The following is a 25,784-nucleotide window of genomic DNA, read 5'->3' on the forward strand; positions in this document are numbered from 1 at the left end:
GACTGGGTTACGCACTGACCTTCTAACTGCCAACTCTAGGAAGAGCAAAGTATTGAGTAGCTCCAAGAATATCCAACCCTTTATCACGAAGAAAACATACAATGAGAATTCAATGGTCATCTCATCTCCTAAATTCATGCTAACACCCAGCGCATTGGGGTCATGGCTGTACAGTCGTACAGCATGGAAACAGACCCTTCAGTCCAACTCATCCATGCTGACCAGGTTTCCCAAACTGAACTGGTCCCACTTGCCTGTGTTTGGCCCACATCCCTCTAAACTCGCCCCACAGCGCTCCCTTCCCACTTGCCTGGATGGGCGCAGCTCCAACAAAATGGGGGCTCCTTGGGAACAGTTATACAAATGAAGGACGCCGACAATCCATCACTCACCTGGTATGTCCCATTCATGAAATGGACTGGTATGCTGAAAGGGAGCGAGTGGTGGTAGGGATTTCGCAGGAGGATCGACATTATCTCCATCCGGGATGGCTTGGCTTCCCGGTCCCCATTCCTCAGAGTCCGCTCCACCGACCTCTGGCAGTAGATGGAATATTTACCTATCTCAGTCCTGCGACGGGGCAGAAAAGAAAGGAGGTATCGGATTAGTCAATGCTCAATGGGCCTCGGATGCTTTCTCTCCCAATAACTTCATGAGTCATGCTGCCATCCTGCGCTGGTGACCCTCGGGAGAATGCTCTACGCAGGGATATGTCAGATCGAGATTTACATGCAAATCTAGCAGATAGCTGATCTAAGATAACAAGGTGTACAACTGGAGGAACACAGCAGGCCAAGCAGCATCAGAGGAGCAGGAAAGCTGATGTTTCGGGCTTAGACCCTTCTTCAGAAATGGGGGAGGGGAAGGGAATTCTGATCTGCTTGTTCTTGCATGTGAGCGTTTCTGACAAGATTGGAACTTGTTAGCCATCTCTGCTCTGGTGAGGTAGAGTTGGATCTCCTTCTTAGACAGCATGCACAGCACAGAAACAGGCCATTCAGCCTATCCTGCCCTTTATACTAGACACAGACTTTGAACCACGGTATCGAATTTTAGTAGTAGTTCGATACAATTGACTGGCATTCCCGGCTACTATGAGGGTGATTGAAAGTCAATCACAATGAAACAGAACTGGAAACATTAGTAACAGTGACTATTACTCAAGGTTTGTATTGGTCATTCAGTAAGATAACCACTACGCTGCTATACCCTGCAGATTACAGACTGCTACCTGATGAGTGGTGAACATGAGCTCAGTCTTCTTGATGAGTGTGTGCTTTATTCCAAATATAATTTCTTCTCAAAATCCTCTCACATTTATCCCTCACTGCCCAGTGGGCAATTGAGAGTCAGCTACATTGCTGTGGATCTGGAGTCACATGTAGGCCAGACCAGGTAGGGATGGCAGTTTCCTTCCCTAAAGGGCATTAGTGAACCAGATGGGTCTTTCTGATAATTGACATGGATTCACGGTCATCATTAGATTCTTAAATTCCAGATATTTTTAAACTAAATTCAAATTCCACCATCTGCCGTGGTGGGATTCGAACCCATGTCCCCAGAACACTTTCTGGGTCTCCGGATTAATAGTCTAGCAATAATACCACTAGGCCATCGCCTCCCTTAACTAAGTGTACAGTTCACCTGGGAAGGCTTGGTCTAGAGTGAAACATGGTAAGGAGCTCCATAACTCAGCCAGGCCCATCAGTAATATTGGTTACCGTTTTGTGAGAGAGATTAAGGAGGTAACCAACATATCCCGTCTGAAAATAGTGGAATGGCTGTTGTGTTAGAACTATCAGGCCCTGAGACTACAACAAGTCAGCCACGAAGTTGGCTTGCAGAGGCAGCAGGTAGGCAAATGGAATATTGTCCTTTACCGCTTAGAGGGGTTTCCTCTGGATGCTCCGGTTTCCTCCCACAGTCCAAAGATGTCTAGGTGGATCGGCCATGCTAAATTGCCCGTAGTGCTGAGGGGTGTGTGGGTTATAGGGGGATGGGTCGGGGTGGGATGCTTCAAGGTGCGGTGTGGACTTGTTGGGCCGAAGGGCCTGTTTCCACACTGTACAGAATCTAATCTAAAAACAGAGATGCTATGCTGCAGATGTAAAGGATGCTCATGAGGCCACACCTGGAGTACCATGTACAGTTCTGGTCTCCTTACTTGAGAAAAGATGTATGGGCACTGGAGGGGGTGCAGACAGGTTCTCCAGATTGATTCCAGAATTGAGACAACAGACTGAGTAAATTGGGCCTAAACCCATTGAAATTTAGAAGAATAAAGTGGGATTTTATTGAAACATATAAAATTATGAAGGGATTAGATAAGAGAGAAGCAGGGGGGAGGTTGTTTCTCCTGGTGGGTGAAACTAAAACAAGTGGGTATCGCCTGTAAATAAGGGGGAGCAGGTTTAGGACTGAGTTAAGAAGGATCTTCTTCACCCCAAGGGTTGTGAATCTGTGGTCCCTGCCTGGTGAAGAAGTTGAGGTTTCCTCAATGAATGTTTTTAAGGCAAATGTAGATTTTTGGACAGTAAAGGAATAAAGGTTCATGGTGAACGGGTGGGTAAGTGGATCTGAGTCCATGATAAGATCAGCCGTGATCTTGTTGAATGATGAAGCAGGCACGACGGGCCGGATGCCTAGTCCTGCTCCTGGTGCTTATGTTCTTAACATTTGGTCGAGCAACGTTGTGGAAAAGGTCTTTCCTCACTGGTAATTTGGCACAGCTGACTGAAGGACAAAAATCGGAGACAGCAGTACTTTTAAAAGGACTGAGAAAATATGCCATCTTATAGACGATGGAATGAAAAAGACCCAAAGAGCAGATGCTGGTCAATTTTGGTGCAGCTGGAAGTGGTTCCATTTGCGCATGCATCATTTCATATAGCTTGAACCTAATGTACAATGATGCCCCCTACCTGGGATCAGCATGGCGTTGCAGGTGAAGCTTCAGATACCACAGGAAGTGATGCTGGGGAAGGAAAAGAGCAACGCACAGAGCCAGGAGTTGCCAGCACTGCAGGGAGAGTAAAAAGTTAAAAGTTTTCACTTCATCTTTTAAATGATCGATAATGGTTCAGGCGATGTGTATTTAATGGTTACACACGAAGGCATTTCTAGCGGAGATAGAGGTCACATGATTACAGCAAGCCCAAACACATCTCTCCCCTTTCTGATAAAATTAACATAATTGCATGAATAGAACTTTGCATTCACAAATTACCCGTCATATACAGCCACAAAGAAAATTATTGTTCATTACATGTAAGAAGAGGTCAACTTTAGTCAGTTGCCTTTTCAGTTTCTGCACGTTATATCCCAAGCTCTTTAAATCATGCAACGATACACGCATGCATTGTCATTGGCTGTCTGTTTGGCGTCTGCTCATTTCTAGGGTAATGTTCCTTCTCCAGGAGTGTCATTCACATGGCGAGTGCTGTCGTTGTGGTAAACGTGGTTCTCCACCCATTTCCAATGCTGGGGCTGATGGGCATTCTGTCGTCTGTACCAGTTTCACTGGTTGGACCTTGATGTCTACAGCCAAAACGATACACCTGGTCATTCACGTTCACTGCACAGCTTGAAGTGGTAACTGCTCTACACAGGTTCCGACCTGCTATTAGGGCTGGCTTTGAATGAAAATGTTGCATGTTTGCACCCTGACTGGATCTTTAATGCTTAGCTCTGGTAATGACTTGGCCAAAGTGAAATCTGGCCGCTATTTCAACTTTTTGCCCGTGTCCTGTGTCCATTTCTTCTGGCTTCAGTAGCAGTTTCACGATTGGAAGAATATTTTGGGTGTGGCGTGACATTCCTCTTTAGACTACGTTCCTCAGTTGGGTGTTTTCCTCCACGCCACTGCCTTGGACGAGACTGTGCTGGATTTGCTTGATCTCTTTATGGTCTCTCAGCTTTCCACTTGATAGGGGATAGTGTGGATACATGGTATTGAATTGAAGGCCACTGTCACATATCACAATGTCTGGAATTCTATCATGACTAAAGTACTGGCAGCTGTTCATGTCACACAGTATAACTCCTAGGAGGTGAGAATATTGGCTGTCAGTGACAAGATAATCAGTTCCTGCAAGCCATAGGTTACTCCTATTACATCCATGGTCAGTTTGGGATGTTCGTCTATCGTAAGTGACTCTGAGGTTTGCTGAGCTTGATATTTATGGAGTCATAGAGATGTAGAGTCCAACTCGTCAATGCCGACCAGATATCCTCAATTAATCCAGTGCCATTAGCCAGCATTTGGCCCCTATCCCTTTAAACCCTTCCTATCCATGCACGCATCCAGATGCCTTTTAAATGTAATTGTACCGATCTCCACCTCTTCTTCTGGCAGCTCATTCCAAACTCATACCACTCTCTGCATAAATAAGTTGCCCCTTAGGTCCCTTTTAAATCTTTCCCCTCTCACCTTAAACCTATGCCCTGTAATTTTGGACTCCCCTACCCTGGGGAAAAGACCTTGCCTATTCACCCTATCTATGCCCCTCATGATTTTATGAACCTTCTTAGTCACCCCTTGACCTCAAACTTCAGGGAAAATAGCGCTAGCCTATACAGCCTCTCCCTGCACTCAAACCCTCCAACCCTGGCAACATCCTTGTAAATCTTTTCTGAACCCTTTCAAGTTTAACAACATCTTTCCTAAAGTAGGGAGACCAGAATTGAATGCAGTATTCCAAACATGGCTAAACCAACATCCTGTACAGCTGCAAATCCCAACTCATATATTCCAATGCACTGACCAATGAAGGCAAGCGTACCAAACACCTTCTTCACTATCCTGTCTACCTGGGACTTCACTTTAATAGAAGCACTGGACTGGCTGATATGGTCCTTGATCTATTGCTCTAGTTTTGTCAGTATAGCACTTCTCTTGTCTTCCTCAGTCTCAACTTAATTCTATCATGACTTGCACAGATGCACTTAAGCACCTCTTGTCTTATCTATTTTGGGATAACAACTCAATTCCTTTTCTATAAGATGCATCTTGGGCTATCACTTCATCTCTGCCCTAAACTCTCTGATAAGCAATATGTGTGTTCTTGATGCTTTCAGGCCACTCTTTTATCACTACTTCCTGCAGCGTGGCATCATGTTGCACTGTCTGCTTGATTTGAGAGAGCCAGTCATCATTCAGATTCTATGTTCCTGCTGAATTGATGACTTACGTAACATAGAGCTTTTGCATTTACTTTGCTCTGAGAGATGTCACACTCTCTTGTAGTGAACAAAACTCTTACAAGAGGGAGTGCTACTCTCAACAGCATGACAGCAACGTATGTTTGTCTTGCTTGCTTTTCTGTTAACGTCCAGAGGAAAACAAAGTTGCATTCTTTGCAGACACTTGGAACAGAAAGAGGTGGTTTAAGGAAAACGCTTTCGAGTGGCTTACACACACTGTCAGTTTGTCTCTCCCAGATGAGTGTTGTTCAAAATGCTCACAAGCAAAGCCAATAGCCAGGCGCAATTTTGTTATCCAAGCTCCACCTCTGCTACACCTCTCGTCTTGTTGGGATTTGGGCAAAACCTTTCTGCTGTGAGTACAGGGCCTGTGTACTTGACTTCAGGCATCTGACTCAACTGGACTCACCACATAAACACGGTGGGTACAAGACCAGGCCAGAAGCTCGGAACAGTGCGGCGAGTAACTCACCTCCTGACTCCCGAAAGCCTGTCCCCAAACTATACAGAACAAGTCAGGAGTATGATGGAATACTCCCCATTTGCCTGGATGAGTGCAGCCCCAACAACACTCAGGAAGCTTGACACCATCCAGAACAAAGCAGCCGCTTAATTGACACCACATCCACAAGCATCCACTCCCTCCACCATCAACGCTCTGTAGCAGCAGTGTGTACCATCCTCAAGATGCACTGCAGAGATTCACCAAAGATCCTCAGACAGCACCTTCCAAACCCATGACCACTTCCACCTAGAAGGACAATGGCAGCAGATACATGTGAACACCACCACCTCCAAGTTCCCTGCCAAGCCACTCACCATCCTGACTTGGAAACATATCGCCGTTCTTTCACTGTCGCTCGGTCAAACCCTGGAATTCCCTCCCTAATGGCGTTGTGGGTCAACCCACAGCAGGTGGACTGCAGCGGTTGAAGAAAGCAGCTCACCACCACCTTCTCAAGGGGAAACTTGGGACGGGGCAATAAATGCTGGGCCCGGCCAGCGATGCCCATATCCCACAGTTGGATAAGGAAAGAAAAAATCTTTACTTGGATCTTTCTCTTGTTGAGCTTGGGTTCATTCAGTAAGATCTCTGTCGAGCCTCACACAAGATTCTGATCATAGTCTGTGATGGTTTCTTTCATTGTGTTTCCACATCCATAGACCAGCAGATCGCGCACAATAGCCTCCACTCTAGGAAGATCCCCAAATACCTGCTACAGTCAGTGATGATGCTCTCCTGGAGCATGGAAATGCCAAAAGGCAACTGCAGTCGCCTAGATTGCCCACACAGTATCCATAACGCAGTTAGATTACTGCTGCTTTCATCGAGCTTTAACTTAATTGTTAAAAGGGAGAGCTGTCTATTGTACCAAATAGGGATTAAACGTCCCAATTATCAGACAGGAATGCCATGGAGAAATGACAATTTGCGAGCCCAATGTCCACATTCTGACTGAACCTTGAAATATTCCGTTGAGTGCTGGTTACCTGGATGAGGGAGAAGTTATGAGGCTCCCTGTGGCTGGTCTGTTTAATGAACTGGCAGTAGATCTCATTCTGCAGTTCCGTGTGAGTCAGGCAAACCTGCAGTGCATTCTGCGCCAGCGACACATGGTAGTCAATCGAAGGTGCCTCGACCAGCACATTGATGAACAGTTGGCATGACTGTGGGGACAGAATACAACAAGCCAATCATTAACATAGCAGGTTTTCTGCAACAACTAGGGACACACACAAAGTTGCAAAGAGGCTTGGTAAGGGAGGTGGGTTGACACAGAATTCCACAGAATCCACAGCAGAAGAAAAAGAGTAGCTTGCCCAACTATTTAATGCTGTTCATAGTCTGCACAGCCACCCTTACCCACCTCTTTATCTAACCCCATCAGCATATCCTTCTCCTCCTTTCCTCCTCTACATGCCATGACCTCACTAATCCATGTGGAGCAAGTTCCATCATTCTCTGAGTAAAGAGGTCCCGGCTTCTTGCAGACACACACACCCTCTCATACACACGCACAAGCTCTCACGCACACACACACACCCTCTCACACACACGCACACACACATGCTCACACACGCTCTCACACCCGTTCACACACACCCACACAACTACACACACACACGCACACAATTACATACACACACGCACACACATGTGTGCGTGCATGCTCACTGCTTGCCTTTTCGAATCCCATCAAAAGTGAGAGAACTCTTAAAGGAGGAGAATGGGGTGGAGGGGTGGGTAGGGGTTGCAAACACGATATGACAGAAAAAAAAAGCCCCAGCATTTAGGACCCAGATGCATAAGGCAAAGGTGAGGTGAGAGGAATGATTTTGAGGTGGACAAGGGAAGCAGAAAGGCTGAAGCTGCTGGAATTAACAGTTGTATGAGTGGAGGAATTCAAAAGAAATAGGGACATATTCACTTTGAAAGGATTTGAATACAGGGGTGAGGATTTTAAATTGGATGATGCTTGGGCACTGAAAGCCACTACAGGTCAGTAAGGACAGGCGTGATGGAATCATGGAATCCCTACAGTGTGGAAGCAGGCCATTCGGCCCATCAAGTCCACACCAACCCTCTAAAGAGCATCCCACCTAGACCCTGCGCCATCCCCGTAACCCTGCATTTCCCATGGCTAATCCACCTAGCCTGCACATCCATGAACACTATGGGGCAATTTAGCATGGCCAGTCTACCTAGCCTGCACATCTTTGGAGGGAGGAAACTGGAGCACCCAGAGGAAACCCATGCAGACACAGGGAGAATGTGCAAATTCCACACAGACAGTTGCACGAGTGTGGAAACAGGATAATTACAAAGGACAGAATCACAATAAGGCAAGTATAATTTTTACACAGGAAACAACCATATTAATGTGTAACACTGAGTGAGTAAGCAAATCCTCCGCACAAAGAAATCACACTAACTGATCACATCCGCACTTGAGTCCATACCAAAGTGGGGGTGCGAGTTCTTTTTTTACCTTGAACAGCTTGAGTGCCTCAGTCTGCAGAGCATCTGAAGGGAGTGTGGTGAGGGCATTCACAATACCATCCTTGCTGCAGCAGAGCACAGGGTGCTTCCACATCAGTGAGTCTAGGTGTAGAAAGGCATGTCATATCTGTCACAAGGCCATCAATACGTACCTCAGCACCCAAAAGTCACAGATCTCCCAAAGTGAAAAAACCTCTACAAGTGAAAAGCAGCATTGCTGGTAAACTCTGCTGTCACTCAGCAATTGTATTTGTCAATCTTTGGCTGAACAAACCCTCCCTTTCCTAACATCCTTGCAGTGCTCTCTTGTGATATTGGCACAAATTTTTAACTTGCCCCAAACCCCTTGGCCATCCCATCCACACAGAATGCACTTCAATATGATGGGAAGACTGTTGGTACTCTGAGTTCTGCATCGTCGGCCAGAAACGCTGACTTTCCTGCTCCCCGGATGCTGTCTGACCTGCTGCACTTTTCCAGCTTTGTATTCAACGACTCCAGCTTCCAGCATCTGCAGCCCTTACTCTCTCCACCAGAGAAATGAGTTACATCAGGAAACTCCAACCAGCTAAGCTCCACTTTGCTGTTCTGATTAAGATTTACCCGAAATTAAACCAACTGTGCAGAGAACTCCGACACCATTCGAATTCCAAATTGTCAACACATCCATGTGGGTGTCATAAGTTTATTGCCTGTAATTAAGGAAGTGCATTGTGTGGCTTCCCTTCTCAGGATTATCTCCCAAGATCTTTGGCACCAAACGATAGGGACGTCCTTCAAATCAGCCTCAGTGTCCTACAGATATGGTCCTACACTCTTATCAATGCCTTTCGACCGAGGTAGACACAGGAGCGAGCAGGGCTGGCATGAGCACAATGATGGAATTGAATGGATCAAGGGCTGAATAGCTTTTTCCTGTATCCTGTTATATTCATAGAATCCCTACAGTGCGGATAGAGACTATTCAGCCCATTGAGTCTGCACTTACCCTCTGAAGAGCATCTCATCCTATCCCCATAATCCCACATTTACCATAGTTAACCCACTCTAGCCTGCACATCTTTGCACTGTGGGAGGAAAGTGGAGCACCCGGTGGAAACCCACGCAAACACAGAGAGAATGTGCAAACTCCACACAGACAGTCGCCTGAGGGTGGCATCAAACCCGGGTCCCTGGCGCAGTACTAACCACTGAGCCACCATGCCACACTATTCCAAACACCTAAAGTTAGCACTAGCGCACAGTGCGACCCAACACTGGGTGTGTGAGGCTCACACACTGACACTTGGCTCCCTCTACATTGCATGGGATTGACAGCAGAGCAACTGGCCATTCAGCCATTGCCCCCATGACCCACCTTACTTCAACCTATCAGTGTGTCCCTTCTAACGCAACTATTGAGCTTCCTGCATAGAAAATTGGAACTATTTGCCTGTGAGAGCTAGTTTCACTTTGGAGAGCTCACCTCAATTCCCATTTGCTTTATAGTGACAATCCCTATGACCCCCTGATCCAAAAAGCCACCACAAGTCAGCCCAGATCCGACCCTACTGAATTGCTTCAGAACTTTAATAGTCCCAATGTGATGAATGTACATTGGACTGTCAACTAACTAAAACCCCAGTCACACCATTCATTCAATTTACACCACATAAAGAGACCCCTCCAGTTTCACACTCACTTGGCTCCCCATCGATATCCAGCAGTTTTCCGATAAGCTGCTCATACTCTGTTCCCACTTTCGACTGGCTGCTCCCAGCTGCCACGGTCAAGTGGTAGAGCCAGGTGTCCTGTCAGGGGGAAGAGAGTGGGTAGGTAGGTGAGTGATTTTGTGTCTCAACAATATACTTTATTCATGCAAGTCTTTCTGTACACACAGTTCCCAAGGCATTACTTACACGTACAAAACTATATTTACATGCATTTGAGGCACTGGGACGGTCCGATATCTGAACGGGGCCCCCATTTACTTTCAGCACTAGGATCTCAGACCGTGGTCTATCCCCACTGCACTTTGGCAGCAGCTGCCCCAAGCTTTAGTGCGTCCCTCAGCACGTAGTCCTGGACCTTGGGATGTGCCGGTCTGCAACACTCGGCCGAGGTCAACTCCTTCCTCTGGAAGACCAACAAGTTTCGGGCCGAACAAAGAGCATATTTCACTGAGTTGAAGGTCCTCCAGGTACAGTCAATGTTCATCTCGGTGTGCGTCCGGGGAGAACAGACAGTAGAGCACAGAGTCCCGCGACACGGAGCTGCTTGGGACGAACCTCGACACAAATCACCACATCTCTCCCCAGGTTCGTTTGCAAAGGCACATTCCAGCAGGAGATGTGTGACAGTCCCTACCCGGTTCCCCCACCCCCAGCAGCCGCTTCAGGGGCAGCGTGAGGTGGTGCAGAGTGTCCAGGCACATGAAGGATCTGATGGTCAGTACCCGTCTCATCGCCAGCCAAGCGTTGCCTTGGCGATTGTTGGGAAAGTTTCTGGCGAAGAGGCGTTCTGCCCAAATTACTTTGACAGTCTCATCAGGGAACAACCTGAGGACCCACTCTCTCCTTTTCCCCGAGGACACTATGTGCTGACCATCTCCTGGTGAACTTGCGGTCAGAAATGCTTTTCAAATTTCTCCACGAAAGCCGGGGAAAACCCCAGGAGACATAGTTCAGAGGCTGAGTGTGAGATAGAGAGAAAGACATGGAGCAACAGAGGTTGAGGGAGTTGGAGTAGTGCATTGGCGATGGAGTAGGTCTGTTAAGCCAGAGCTCATCCACTCTGTCCATTTCTTCTACTCCCTCTTCCCTTGATTTTTATTTTCCTTTCTCTTTCATTTTTTTCCCTCTCTCTACTTACCTCCATTCCCTGGACATCATCGGTGGCGGAGATTTGAGCCAGTGTGGGCTCGATGATGGACTCTCAGCCTCGAGGTCAAGCCCAGTGCGGTCTCCCTGCTACAGCAGGGTTGTGACCTGAACTTAATTTCTTCATTTTTCTAATTTACACCTAAGATATTGTACCTAGGTGTCTTTGTGAGGTTGTTGACTTGCTTGCCAAGCTGGCTTGGTTGTGTTCAGATGATAGACCTAACACCGCTGCGAGGTGACAGGATCACACAGACACTGAAGCGGCTAATGAATGCAGGGCAGATAACCAAGAGGGACTTAATGAGAGCAAAACCAGAAGGCAGGCCCAAAACGTTAGCTCTCCTGCTCCTAAGATGCTGCTTGACTTGTTGTGTTCATCCATCTCCACACCTTGTTGTCTCAGATTCTCCAGCATTTGCAGTTCTTGCTATCTCTGATGCAATTTTAACCCCACTGCGAAGCGTCTTCTCAGGATGCCCTCCTCCCTCAGGACAAACCTCAGGGGATCTCTCTCCCACTGCAACTCTCTCGTAATCTCTTCCGCCTTGAAAATGCTCACCTCTCCACCTATCTTTTCCTTTATCCATCTTCGATCCACCTCCCCCCTCTCCCTACTTATTTCAGAATCCTCTTCCCCTCCCCCATTTCTGATGAAGGGTCTAGGCCCGAAATGTCAGCTTTCCTGCTCCTATGATGCTGCTTGGTTTGCTGTGTTCATCCAGCTCTACACCTTGTTGTCTCGGATTCTCCAGCATCTGCAGTTCCTATTATCTCTGGCACAAACACCTCCCTGCTTCTATGGACTGCCTAAAGTACATAAACCAGCCATCCCGCTCAGACCCATTGTCTCCCTACCAGGCACACCTTCACAGAAACTGGCCAAGGACCTACAACAGAGACGGAAACACCTGGTAGATGGATCATCTCATTCTATCCAACGTCTGAGCGAGAACAAGCCAGCTGGGCAGCAAGTCAAACTCAGCCACGACCTGAGCTACAGAGCTTTGCCAAAACTTTGAGGTATCTTTGTACCCAAGGCGGTGCCGGAAGTTTGCGACATTGTGAACTTCTCACTGTACTCCTGCATTCCTGTGCTTGAGTACACATGACAAGAAAACCTAATTCTAATGCCAATTCTTTAGGGTTGTGGTTATGTTACTGGACTGAATTACAAAGGGCTCAAATCTTACCCATCATCGTTATGAAATTTGAAATCAATTTAAAATCCCAGAAATCTTTTATCTTAATAAAAAAAGCTGATATCTGTAAAAGACAGCACATACTGTCCGCCTCGTACTTCAAATTCAAGGATATGGGACAAGTGCAGGAAATTGGCATTCGCACACTCCTACTGGTAGCTGTGTCAGTGCAGACTCATTGAGCTTCTTCTGCGCTGAATGAATCTAGGAGTCTGGTTTGTTAAGAAATGGGTAGGTGCTGTCCTACCCCAGTCTGGCCAGTCCCACCTGAGCACAAGGTGATCTGACAACGGTATCAACCAACCAAGTGAATGGACTGCAGTGGTTCAGGGAAGGCAGCTGGGGGAATGGGTAACAAACTCCCATCTTAGCAATAACACCCGCAACCTGAGAGCGATCCGAGGACCGAAACACTGTAAGTGAGTGTGAGGCAGTGAGGGAATGAGAAGCAGCCAGGGGTACAGAGAATGACAGCAAAAGACACAGACGGAGAGAACACAAAACCAGACAGAGCCAGGCACAGTTCTGAAGGGGTGTTTCCACCCGAAACATTAAGTGTTTCTTCTCTGGTGGTGAGAAGGGAGAACCTGTGAGATTCTTCTTGTGTGCCCAGTTAGTCTATGCCACTGCACGCTGCCCTTGAAGCGGCTGTGGCGTGGTGTTGGGGTCAGACAGTGTCACACATCTCCTGCTGGAATGTGCCTTTTCAAAGGAAGTTTGGAGAAAGATGCAGTGGTTTGTGTCGAGTTTGATCCTGAGCAGCTCTGTGAGGTAGGACCCTGTGTTCTACGGTCTGTTCCACTGGGATGCACACCAGGACAAACATCGACTGTGCCTGGAGGACCATCAACTCAATGGAGGATACTCTCTGGTCTGCACAAAACCCTGTTGGTCTTCCAGAGCAAGGAGTCGACCCTGGCGAAGACAGCCATATTCCAAGATCCAGGGCTATGTGCTGAGGGATTCACTAAAGCTTGGGGCAGCTGCTGCCAAGGAGCAGTGAGGTCTTTCTGCTGAAAGTAAACGGAGGTCCGTTCAGTTATTGGACCCTCCCAGTGCCTCAGATGTATGTAAATATAGTCCAGTATAAGTAGGAAATGCCTTTGGGTTTGTTTGCTGGATAGGGTCAAACTCCAAGATTTGTTTCTGCATATACTACTATACAGAGCTGAGCTGCTCTCTTGTGCGTGTACATACAGATAGTGTACTAATAAAGTATATTTTTGGAATAAAAACACAGTAAATGAATCTGTTCTCTGCACTGGTGCTGCCTGATTAACAGCAGAAATCAGAGCTCGGAGGGTCAGGGAGGAGGACGTGGGTTAGAGATGTGGGTGGGCAAAGGTCAGGGGACAGACAGCAGTCAGACATGAGGCAGGAGAGGGTGGGGGACAGGTCCAGAAATACAATGGTGACCACAGCCTGACCAATCAGGGCCGTGCAGATCCCCTTGATCCCCTTACCCATCAAGAACCTATCTATCTCTGTCTTAAATACACCCAATGACTTCGCCTGCACAGCCCTCCGAGTTTCACCGATTCACCACTTTCTGGCTAAAGAAATTCCTGCTCATCTCACTTCAAAAGGTCATGGTTTCACTCTGAAGCTTAGACCTCATGTCCTACTCTCTCCTAGTTGTGGAAACATCTTCTCAAAGTCCATTCTATCCAGGCCTCTCAGTATTCTCTAAATTTCAATGAGATCACCTCCTTATCCTTCTAAACTTCTTCAAGTATGGACTCTGAGTCCTCAGCCACTCCTCATGTCAAGCTGTTCATCCCCAGAATCATTTTGTAAACCTCCTCTGGACTCCTTCCAACACCAAAACATCTTTCCTTAGAGTCAGGGGCGAAAACTGTTTACAATATTCCAAATGTTGTCTGACCAGAGCCTTATCAGCCTCAGCAGTACATCTCTCCTCTTGTTTTCCAGCCCTTTTGAAATGAATGCCAACATTGCATTTACCTTCTTAACTACCAGTTGAACCTACATGTTAGCCTTAATACAATCCTGAATTAGGATTCCCAAGTTCCTTTGCATTTCAGATTTCCATACCCTTTCCCTGTTTAGAAAATAGCCTAGGCCTCAATTTTTCCCACCAAAATGTATAACCTCAAACTTTGCTATGTTATATTCCACCTGCCACTTCTCTGCTTCCTCTCCTTGCCTGTCCAAGTCATTCTGCACCTCCCCACTTCCTCAAACCTACGTGTTCCTCCGTCTACCTTTGTGTCATCTGCAAACTTAGCAACAATGCCCTCAGTTCCAGATTGTTAATGTATAACATGAATAGTTGTGGTCCCAACACTGACCCCTGTGGAACTCCACTGGTCACCAGCTGTCATCCTGAAAAAGACCCTCTAATCCCCACCTCTCTGCGTTCGGCCAGTCAGTCCAATCCTCCACCCATCCCAGTACCTTCCCCTAATGCCATGGGCTCTTATCTTATTTTGCAGCCTCCTGTGCAGTACCTTGTCAAAATCCTTCTGGAAATCCAAATAGATTACACCCACTGGCTCTCCTCTGTGTAACTTGTTCATTACTTCCTCAAAGTACTCTGACAGATTTGTCAGGTATAACTTTCCCTTGATGAAGCTGTGCGCTGACTCAGCCCTCCCTTACCATGCACTTCCAAGTAATCCACAATCTTGTCCTTAATAACGCAGTCTAAAATCTTACCAACGACTGAGGTCGGGATAACTGGCCTCTAGTTTTCTGTCTCATGTCTCCCACCATTCTTAAACAGAGGTGTTACAGTAGCCATTTTCCAGTTCTCTGGGAGCCTCCCTGGCTCAGAGAATCCAGGGAAAGATTAACACCAATGCCTCAACAACCTCCTGGGGCTGTTTCCTTCAGAAACCTGCTTTATCCACCTTCCCCAGCACCTTCTCCCTAGTGACGAACATTGCACCCACCTCTGTCCCCTGACTGTTGAAGCTCTGTTATGCTGCTGGTGTCTTTCATTGTGAAATCGGATGCACACAACTTATTCACTACACGTGCCATTTCTTTGTTCCCCACTCTGGTCAGACACATTGCTGGAGAGGTCATCACTTTCAAACACCCCGTAACCTCCCTACTGCCCCACACTCTTTGTCAATGGATCTCCCATCATTCCCCACCTTTTTGATGCCAGTTAAATAGTCAACTCTGTAACGTGACTGGATGATGTTTGACACAGTTGTATTTTCTGCAGCCAATGTCTTAATCATTCATGAGCAAATGTCTTGAGTCTTGAGTCCCCTGGTTTGCTCATAGCAGAGATTAGTCTTTAATTTATGAAAACTGATGGGAAATTCTGGGAGGATGCCAGCCCTGCAGGAGGCCATAGTACAGAAGAGGCCAATTTGCCCATCGAACCTGCTCTGTCCTTTAATCAGATCATGGCTGATCATAACTCCTACTTCCTGACTGACCTCTATCCTCTTTAACTCCCACACAGATACAACTCTGTCTTCTTTAATTCAAAGGCCCGTGCTGAACTCCATTTTAGAGAATTCGACCGATTAATGACCATCAGAGGCAAGAACTCTTCATCTACATATTAAAATGGAAACCTCTTACTTATAAGCTTTGCTCCCTATTTCTTGTCTCCCCAACAACAGAGGGCAACCTCCCAGTTTCTACACTATCAAGGCCCCCCTCTCAGGATCTTACATGTGTCAAAAATCTCACCCCTCATTCGTCTAAACACCAACAGGCAATGGCCTAACCTCGTCAACCTTTCTTCAATAGACCAGTCCTTTGTCCCAGAAATGAGTTGAGTTGATCCACCTCTGAAGTGTCTCTAATGCAATTATAGCCTTTCGAAATGAGACCAAAACTGTGGACAGGTCTCCAGCTGTGGTCTCTTCCAGGACTAGTACAGCGTCAGTGAAACATGCCTGGTTTTGAATTCCTTGCTATAAACCTAGCCTTCCTAAACACTTGCTCTACCTGCAGACTAACATTTTGCCATTCATGAACCGGGGCACCCAGATCCCTTTGTACCTCTGAGTCCTGCCATCTCTCTCTTTTTAAGAACAGAATAGAATAGAATCCCTACAGTGTGGCAACAGGGCCTTTGGCCCAACTAGACCACACCAACCCTTGGAGCATCCCACCCACACCCATCTCCCTACAACCCACTTACATCCCTGCACATCCCTGAACACTATGGGCAATTTAGCGCGGCTAATCCACCTAGCCTGCACATCTTTGGACTGCGGGAGGAAACCAGAGCACCCGGAGGAAACCCACACAGACATGAGGAGAAAGTGCAAATTCTACACACACAGACATTGGCCTGAATCAAACCTGGGTCCCTGGTACTGTCAGGCAGCAGCGCTAACCACTGAGCCACCGTGCCGCCCAAAATTTTAATTTCTCCTCTTCCTGCCAACGGGGACAAGTTCACAATTTCCTACATTAAACTCTCTCTGCCAAATGTCTGCCCGCTCTCATAACGTTTATAATCCTGAGCAGACTCTTAAACGTCTTCCTGGCACGGTGTCATTGATGTGTAGTTATGTACATCAGTGTAATGTTTGCAGTGATGGCTTCTCTGTTGAGGTAGTTAATATTTAGCTCAATGGTAATCAAAACACTGGGCAAATGTTCTATTCATTGTGCCCCAATCTCCCCTGAACGCAGTCAGGAAGAGTTAGAGTCACAGAGTCATACAGCACGGAAACAGACCCTTCGGTCCAACCAAAGATAACAAGGTGTGAGCTGGATGAACACGACAGGCCAAGCTGCATCTTAGGAGCCGGAAAGCTGACGTTTCAGGCCTAGACCCTTCATCATATCTGATATCTGACTTTGTTAACTTCGATTCTCCAGCATCTGCAGTTCCTATTATCTCTATTATCCCTTTGGTCCAACCAGCCCATGTTGACCATAATGCCAACTTAAACTAGTCTCACCTGCCTGTGCTTGGCCCACGTCCCTCCAAATATTTCTTATTCATGTCCTTACCCAAATGTCTTTTCAACATTGTAACTATACCCAAGTCCACTACTTCCTCTGGCAGTTCAACACACAAAACACTGCGTAAAAAAATTGCCCCCGTGTCTATTTTAAATCTTTCTCCTCTCACCTTAAAAATATGCCCCCTAATCTTGAAATCCCCCACCCTGGGGAAAAGACACCCGCCATTCACCCTAACCACACCCTTCATTATTTTATAAACCTCTGTAAGGTCACCCTTCAGCCTCCTACACTGCAGTGAAAGAAGTCCCAGCCTATTTTTATATCCCAAACCCTCCATTCCCAGCAACATCTTGGTAAATCTTTTGCGAACCCTCTTCAGCTTGATAATATCCTTCCTATATAATAGGGCGGCCAGGGCTGGATGCAATACTTCAGAAGAGGCCTCACCAATGTCCTGTACAACCTTGACAAGACGTCCCAAATCCTGCACTCAAAGATCTGAGCTGATCTGAATTTCATTCTGCCCACTCCCCCGGCACGTTGCTCACCTTTTCCTGTTTAGTCCCAATCAGCAGGTAAGTCGGACTTTGATCCTTTGGATGGATGATCACAGTGAAGTGTGAGGACAGGAACCCCCGGCCTCCTGCCTCGTAATCCTCATCAGAGTCGCAGGAGCGGTCCACCTCTCCAATTTTAGCTTCTCGGACTTTCAGGTGGCCCAGCGGAAACTGAAAAAGCCAAACAAAGAGTTAAACCTCTTGGCTAACCAGCCTCTTAAATAAAACCAGCCCAGGATGAAGTCACCCAGCTCACTTTTATGGCTGGTCCATCGTCTCAACGTAGGCTCAGTAGGCCTCCTGCTGGATTGTCACTGACATTCTCCTTGGGCCCACCACTGGTAGATGTAACTCCCACAGACCTCTCAGGTGGGCGGCCATTTTTAACCTGTTATATGAGGGTTGTTTTCAGCCATTTCACCACATTCTGGCTGGACCCTGGGCCATTAGCTCATTTTTTTTAACCAGAAAATACACCCAAAAAGGCCACATAAATGTTATACCGTTCCCCAGATCTCACTTCTTCCCATGGAGCAAGCTTTCTTGAACCTTAACATCGGAGAAAATGCTCTCGAGTATCTGAGTTGAAGTAGTTACGACACCAACGCACTAAATTAAGTGGGTTTTTGGAACATAAGAAACAACAAAAACTAAACTGTTATTTGATGACAACAGGCTACGTCCAACTACGGTTTACAACAGGGGATGAGGTCATATGGCCAACTGTGTTCGTCTTGGTTTGTGGCTACTGCTGTCCAAAATTAAACTCACTGCCCTGCTTGTTTCCCTCTACTGTTTTATCTTTTGCTCAAATTTTCCTTAAAATGAAACATGTGGTCAAGGGCTCCATTCTTCAGCTACACTCTTTCTGATGCAATCTCTTCCAATTTCTCTCTGAAGCAACTCTGAAATGACTGACTCCCAAACCACAGAAAACACTCATTCCTCCTCCAAACCGTCAAAATTCTGCAATCTTCTCTTAAGCTCTCCACTCCCGCAGCACCGAGGACCCGGGTTCGATTCCCCCCCTCCCCGGTCTGTCGTGGCTGTGTGGGTTTCCTCCCACAGTCCCAAAAATGTGATGGATGGGTGGACTGGCCATGCTAAGTTGCCCACAGTGCCCAGGAACGTGCAGGCTAGATGGGCTAGCCGTGGGAAATGCACGGTTATGGGGGAGTGGGTCTGAGTGGAATGCTCTCCAGAGGGTCGGTGTGGAGTTGATGGGCCAAATGGCCCGCTCCAACATTGTAGGGTTTCTATGATCAGTTGTAGATTTCAATTTCTGCCAATTCCTGAAAGCCTGGGCTCGAATTCCAAACACTGCACCATGTAGTGATATTCTTCGGCTGTCTACATAGAGCAAAAATGAGGTACCTGGCTTTCTTCTTACTTGAAGATTTACAGCCGGACTGATGCATACAAGACAGTAAACTCCCTGTTGATCAAATAATCACACTGCCTTTAGAGCCCTTTCTGTAATGGATTTCTAGAACCATGCATGACACTTAACTCCATCCTATTCAATGCTCATCATTGCTCCTTTCCCCTTGTACTCTGGTCCCATTCTTATTAAAACCCAAAACACTTCTGGCCTTCATTCACGCTTTCAAGGAACTTGTAATTTCAGAGGTGCCCAAGCTGAGGAAGCACTATTTTGAGGGTGTCTAGTAATATTGGTGACAGTGCACACAATGCAGCTGAATGTATCTCCCATATGCACACAGCCCGTTCAAGCACATGCTGTCACACCTCTGCAGCAGCTGGAACTTGAACACTTGACTTTCTGGCCAGAGATAAGGACACTGTATAAATCAAATCCCTGTCTCCCATGGATTGTATTTATTTAAAACTTGCCACGGTTTAGAAAACAAGGCTGCAAAGCAACCCCCTCCCCCAGCAATAAGAAAAAAATACAACTGCAAGTTCTCCTTTTCATTTGACTGTTTAAACGTCAGAAAGAAGATTAAAGATTAATGCCAGTTCTCACATCTGGATTTCCACTTAGCCACATGTTTGTGAACATACTGCTGCTCTGTCCTGTACTGATATATTCAAGTCATGCTGTACGCACTAAGCCAGTTCTGTCGATGGAGCAAATCTCAAATGATACCGCAGTCACTTGCTCCCCAGTCTGTTTGTTGACTCTACCTTGTCATCTTGGTTCCGAAAGTAGTAGAAGACTTTTCCAACAAGGGAGCACCAGACCAGTTTGGAGTAGCCATGCCTCACCTGTAACATACCACCAAGACAAATGAGTGGGGCGTCTTTCCTTTCTGTTCAGGTTAACAATGGCACAAGGAAATTAAACTTTAGCCACGCGACAGTCAAACCTTTGGTCCATTTTACACCATGTTTCCCGCCAGGAGATAAAGGCTGCTTCCGAGCGAACTTATTTGCTTTTGGGCCTCGGCTCGAATCCCGGACAGCATTTCTTACTTTCGGCGAGGTTAAAAAGGGATTCAAAGCGGGAGGAAACCCCCCACCCACCCAAATTTGATGCCCTGGAATGGAAATGAGTTCACGCTCGAGGAAATGCAGCTGTCAGTTCTGTTTAACACTGGAACAAAGTTCAAATAACTTAGCCCTCCCTCCACACTCTGAGTCACACTGACTTCTCTCTGAAATGTAAACCAGGATGGATATCCACATGTTCGCTGGTTCGCATCATTAACTGAAAAGGTTTGATTAGTCATACCCAAAATCAGCAGGGCAGGTCCTTTAAGAGACAGTCTCGTGGCATGGTTAATGACGGAACACATATGGAGTAGGGCTTCACCAGCTGTCAAGTTTAGACATGTGGAACTTGTCATTTGTTTCATGTTATTGATGTACCTTGAAATTTTAGCATGCAAACTTCACTACAACAGCGAAACAAAGAGCAGCTGCTCTTAGGGCTCATCCAGAGATAGTTGGGCCAGTTCAGTGTGCAGTAAGAGGCTTCAGCGCATCCAGATCAGGAAAAGGTCAAAATCTGTCAGCAATGTGCATTCATATGGCACTTTTAATCGGACAGTACAAACCTCACCAGTCACTTTGCAGCGAGCATAATCAGACAACAACTGACACTGAGCTGAAGGCATAGCCATAAGGACAGGTGATCAAACACATGGTGAAAGAGGTAGGCTTAAGGAGCAATTGACAGGAGGAGTCAACTGGAGAGATGCAAGGATTTAGAGAAATCTTGTACAAGGTGACTGTTCTGAAACAGTTAATGCTGACTTTGCATTCGCTACACCCAAACTGATGATGAAATATAGTCTCTGGTCTGCATCATGGACCAGACCGGACCCCCTCAAAATATTTAAAGAGGATAGCCCAGACCCCAACTTTTCCTTATTTGTGACATTAAGCAAAACACAATTTTTTCAAATACAGTAGTTAAAATACCAACAACAGAAGAACTTAGAATAACAACTCTACTGGAAAACTTAACAGAATAATTCCGTAACTATTACTAATTAACTCTTCCAATACAATAAACATCCCATAAACACATCCCTTGGCAAAAAGACAAAAGTCAGAAACAGATTTTCTCCTGTGCAATCCAGCAGCAGAGAGAGACAAAAAGTCATGTGAGAATTCAAAGAGAGTAGCAGCCAGGAGACATTTACTGCAGCTTTCAATCCCATTGAGACTCCAGAAACAACTGCTTAAAGCTAAGCCTTAAAGTAAAACCTAAAAAAAGTATATGTTTGTATCCTGCAATAGGCGACACCTTGCCATGTAAGGTAAGTGACTCTCCTGTTAAGTGGTCTACTACTGATAGGTTCTTGGACTTAACAGAGAAAGGAAGATTGATGGCAGTGATCTTCGCCAACCACACTGGTTGTTGCCCAGTGCCCAAGGTGCCAAGGAGGAGTTCTGGAAGATTGATCCCAGGCAACCGAAGATGGAGTGAAAGAAATAAGAAATGTACCAGGTGTCAGCACAGAAGGAGAAGGGCTGAATATCCCGGAGGAGGTTACGGGGATATTAGCCATGTCCCAGCATCCGACAATGTCCCGAGGAGACGTGTGCGTGCATGGACATCAGGATGTGGAGCCTGTCATTCCTGCTCACTGCGGGAAGCAACCATATGAGCACACAATGACGGATATGCAGCTAGGTCAGACCTTCATGGTCAACCACAGACCCCACACCCCCAATCCACCAACACAACGTTGCTGGGGTATAGGGAGGGGAATGCAGCAAGAGGCTTACATATTATTGGAAGGCCTGTCCAAAATGTACTTTGTAATGTTGATTGTCTTTCAAAATGACGTACACTGACGATGTTACTGAATTTGAGCTTGCTGACTAACGGGAGCGTGTCTTAAAGAAACAACAGTGGGGCATTGAGCACAGACACCCAATGTCTCCAGGGACTCTCTGAGCTCAACTGAGCACTTTGCATTCGGGCAACAGCGCAGGCTGGGGCAAACAGTTCCACTGCAAGGACACTGTGTCTCATGGGGAGCATTGATAGAAAACAGACTGTCACCACAAAACACAACTCCAAACAATGAAGCAGCCAGTTGAACATTCTTCCAGGCTGGCACCAGCTCAGACGTCTTAATGAGTTTCACTGGCGCCCTGCTTCTGAACAGACACCAGGTGGAGACAGCCCTCACTCGAGGGTCAAACCAGCAAGTGACCCAGTTCCTTCCACTGTCCAGGCTGAAATGTGAAACGGATGTTCGGTGGAGCTGATGCTAAAGAAACATCAGTCTGTCTGAAATTGCTGGGATGTGTGTTAAGGCCAAACGTACATACACAAACCAAACACACCATTTATCCAAAGCCTCCCTGTTACCGACACCACGTGCTGGGGTGAAATCAGCCCCAGACTCTTAGCATGGAGTGGACTAGCTTCTTGATCTGTGTTGTCCCTAACTCCAATGGAATTGATTTACAGGTGCAACGTCAGACATTTGCCATGGCACATTCTGCAAATGCACTATTTCACCTCCCCCACACCCTCCTACCGTCATGTACCTCTGTTTCCCACCAAGACTAACACTTGGTCTGCAGACTGGCCTCTCAATCAATCAGGATATCATACAGGCGTACGTGGTCTTTTACACACGGGTATGAGTTGTGAACGCATGGGAGAAACCCTTCCTTCCGATCTCATTTGCTTTTTGTTCTCAGAGTGCACAGGAATATTAGAACTGAAGAATGATGCAGGCCTAAAGACGGTTGCTTGGCCCATCGTTCCTGTATTAGAGCTTTCGGATTAACGCCACTGCCTTGCTCTACCCCCTCTATGGTCCTGACTAGATCGTTGTTTTAGGGAAGAAAAAAAGCAAATGGTTTTCCTCACTGTCCTATCAGAGGTCACTTTACACAGTGCACAGCCTTCTTCATGTTGCTCCTGTTTCTATACAATCACAGAATGACCACAGTGTGGAGGCAGGCCATTTGGCCCATCAAGACCACAGCAACGCTCCAAAGAGCATTCCACCCAGACTCACCCCATCCGATCCCTGTAACCCTGCATTTCCTGTGGCTAATCCACCCACCCTGCACATCTTTGGACTGTGGGAGAAACTGGATCACCCTGGAGGGGGTGGAGGGTGACCCGTGCAGACACAAGGAGAATGTACAAATCCCACATAGACAGTCACCCGAGGGTGGAATTGGGTCCCTGGTGCTGTGAGGCAGCAGTGCTAACCTCTAAACCGCTGTACTGCCCCGTTTAGCTGGAATACTTCACTCTTTCCTTTACAGAGATCTCCCCTTTCTCATTCAGGTAACTCTGTTGCCTTTGGAGACATTTCACAACATCGAACTGACTGTCACCTAGTCACAGCTGTCCTCTACCCCGACAAAGACCCTTCTTTGCTGCTGCCTTTCCTTCGAATCTGTACTTGCTTAAAAGCTGTTCAGTGTGTCTTCTGCCATTCCTGAGAGAAGGACAATGAGCTGAGATGTTACCTCTCTATCCTTCTCTTCCGATGTTGGCTGGCCCACAGAGGGTTCCCTTTGTACTTTCTGTCTTTGTTTTGCACAGGGTCTAGTCCTGATCCTCAAATTGCTTGTATTCTGATCTCTAATTGACTGGAATAAGTTATACATCTCCAAAGTCCAATGACACTCTGGAATCAACCTCTGTGGCTTATGCACAAGGGAGTTGGAGAGCCACTCTCTCTGAAATTCCGTTAGTTTTATCTATTTGTTCAAGGGGTGTGGGCATCTTTGGCTAGGCCAGCATTTATTGCCCATTCTCTATTTGTCCTGGAGGAAGTGCTGCAGATCCTGGGTGCCATCACGAAAGGGGTTCTGTGAGAGTGACAGAATAGCAAGGTAGTTCTGATGTGTGGCTGTCCTCATCTTTCTCAGTTGCATGTTTGCAAGGTGTTGTTGAAGGAGACTGGGTGAGATGCTGCAGTGCTCCTTACGGACGGGACATACTGGAGGGAATTAATTCTTAAGGCACTGGATGGGGTGTCCATCAAGTGGGCTGGATGGGTCCTGGATGGTTTCAAGCTTCTGGAGTATTGGTGGAACTGTACCCATCCAGTCTAGTGAACGGGTTTCCATCACACTCCTGATTTGTGCCTTGTAGACGACAGACAGGCTTTAAGGAATATTTATATTGTTGCGAAATTGGGTAGAGCACTTGCAGATTGGAAGACAGGATTTGGTGTTTTTCAAAATATCAATGTTTATAAAATGCTAGATGGGAGTGGGGGGAAGGCAGTACGTGGTCCCTTTAAAAGATGATATGCCATTTTTAGATTAAAACAAAATGTTTGTGGACAGCTTGTGGGTCTGCAGGTGCATGGACAGCCCCTGAATTGAAACATTTATATCAGAAGGCTATGTGGTTAGCAATCCAGGCAGCTGCTTTGTTATCAAGACAAGAAGTTCGGATTTAGCCAATTAATTTAAACTAGGCACTTAGCTACAGAAAGCCAAATTTAAATCTGAAGGTTTTGACAACATAGGACCAATCCTATTGTAAGAAACTGATATGTTATCAAGGGTATACAGAAGAGGGCATTCGCAAACCTGGCAGAAAACCATCTAATAAGAGATCAGCACTCTCTCAGCTCTTGGAGTAAGTGTCATCTAAATAAAGGCACCACGGCACACTTAGCTAACATTCCTGACACAAGAATTAGATGGAGAAGGTGTTCCTTACTGAAGATCAATGGAGAATGCCCAGAACATTCCAGAAGACATAACCTGGCTGTAATTTCAAGAGACTAAGTTCTATTTTTTTTTCATTTTGGTTTCTATAAGCTGTGTTGTACTTATTGGAACAGCATTTTGTTTTATTTGGGAATAGTTAATAGAGGGGAAATGTTTGGTTTCTTAACAGTTCAGTTAATTTGTTCATTGTTAGAGTTACATAAATAAATTGTTACTTGTTGATTATAGAGCGAGTGTTAGGAGTTCATTTCCTTTAACCAGTCCTTTAAAAGTGATGGGGGGGGGGGGCGGCGGCGGCGAGAGGCAGTTTATATCACTTTTCGCACTTCTATTAACAGAGTGTAGGTTGAGCTGAGTCTCTCCGGGTGTTTTGGTTTTAGTTATCAGGGGTATGGGGGGATGTCAACTTCCACTTTGTAACAATATTTACAGCATTTATATGGCTAGTCCAACTCAGTTTTGGATCAATAACAATTGATCAGTTCCATACAGATGGAGCACTGTACAGGTTCCCACAGTCTATATACATACATGAACCGCGCTCTCAGTAGCCAAACTTAATGTCTACACAAAGAGCTAAGAGTGCTGAGGATCACGGACGTGATCTGAACAACTCTGCTACCTCATGCTTTCGCATTTCTGTAGTGCAGGACCTTCCAAAATGCTTCCTGACCCATGAAATGCTTTTGAAATACAGTTACTGGAGTAAAGTAGGCAAGGTTTCAGCAACAGGCAATCTTCCCAAAACAGCACTGAGATCCATGATCAGGTCTCAGTTAGTTCTGATGGACGAATGAGTGTTGGATAAGTATGCTTGAGAGAACTGTCCTACTCTTCCTTGAATAGGTACACAGGGAGCAGGGTTAGGCCACTGTGCCTCAGGATCCACGCTCTAACAAGACAGACTCTCAGCATT

General features: G+C 46.4%; 1 protein-coding gene across 4 annotated transcripts in view; it reads right to left on the reverse strand.

Annotated features, from left to right (window-relative positions):
* plekhh1 (pleckstrin homology domain containing, family H (with MyTH4 domain) member 1) overlaps positions 1-25,784 on the reverse strand; it is a 138,988-nt gene that overhangs the window by 20,925 nt on the left and 92,279 nt on the right. For all 4 annotated transcript variants that reach the window (XM_048538191.2, XM_048538194.2, XM_048538195.2 and 1 more), the window contains 7 exons: positions 19,880-19,960; positions 17,723-17,902; positions 9,885-9,993; positions 8,193-8,305; positions 6,694-6,870; positions 2,922-3,019; positions 393-570 (listed from right to left, as the gene is read on the reverse strand). In XM_048538191.2, coding sequence (XP_048394148.1) covers positions 393-570; positions 2,922-3,019; positions 6,694-6,870; positions 8,193-8,305; positions 9,885-9,993; positions 17,723-17,902; positions 19,880-19,960 — 936 coding nt within the window. The remainder of the gene's footprint in view (positions 1-392; positions 571-2,921; positions 3,020-6,693; positions 6,871-8,192; positions 8,306-9,884; positions 9,994-17,722; positions 17,903-19,879; positions 19,961-25,784) is intronic.

Source organism: Stegostoma tigrinum, chromosome 10 (assembly GCF_030684315.1).
Source record: "Stegostoma tigrinum isolate sSteTig4 chromosome 10, sSteTig4.hap1, whole genome shotgun sequence".
NCBI classification, from domain to species: domain Eukaryota; kingdom Metazoa; phylum Chordata; class Chondrichthyes; order Orectolobiformes; family Stegostomatidae; genus Stegostoma; species Stegostoma tigrinum.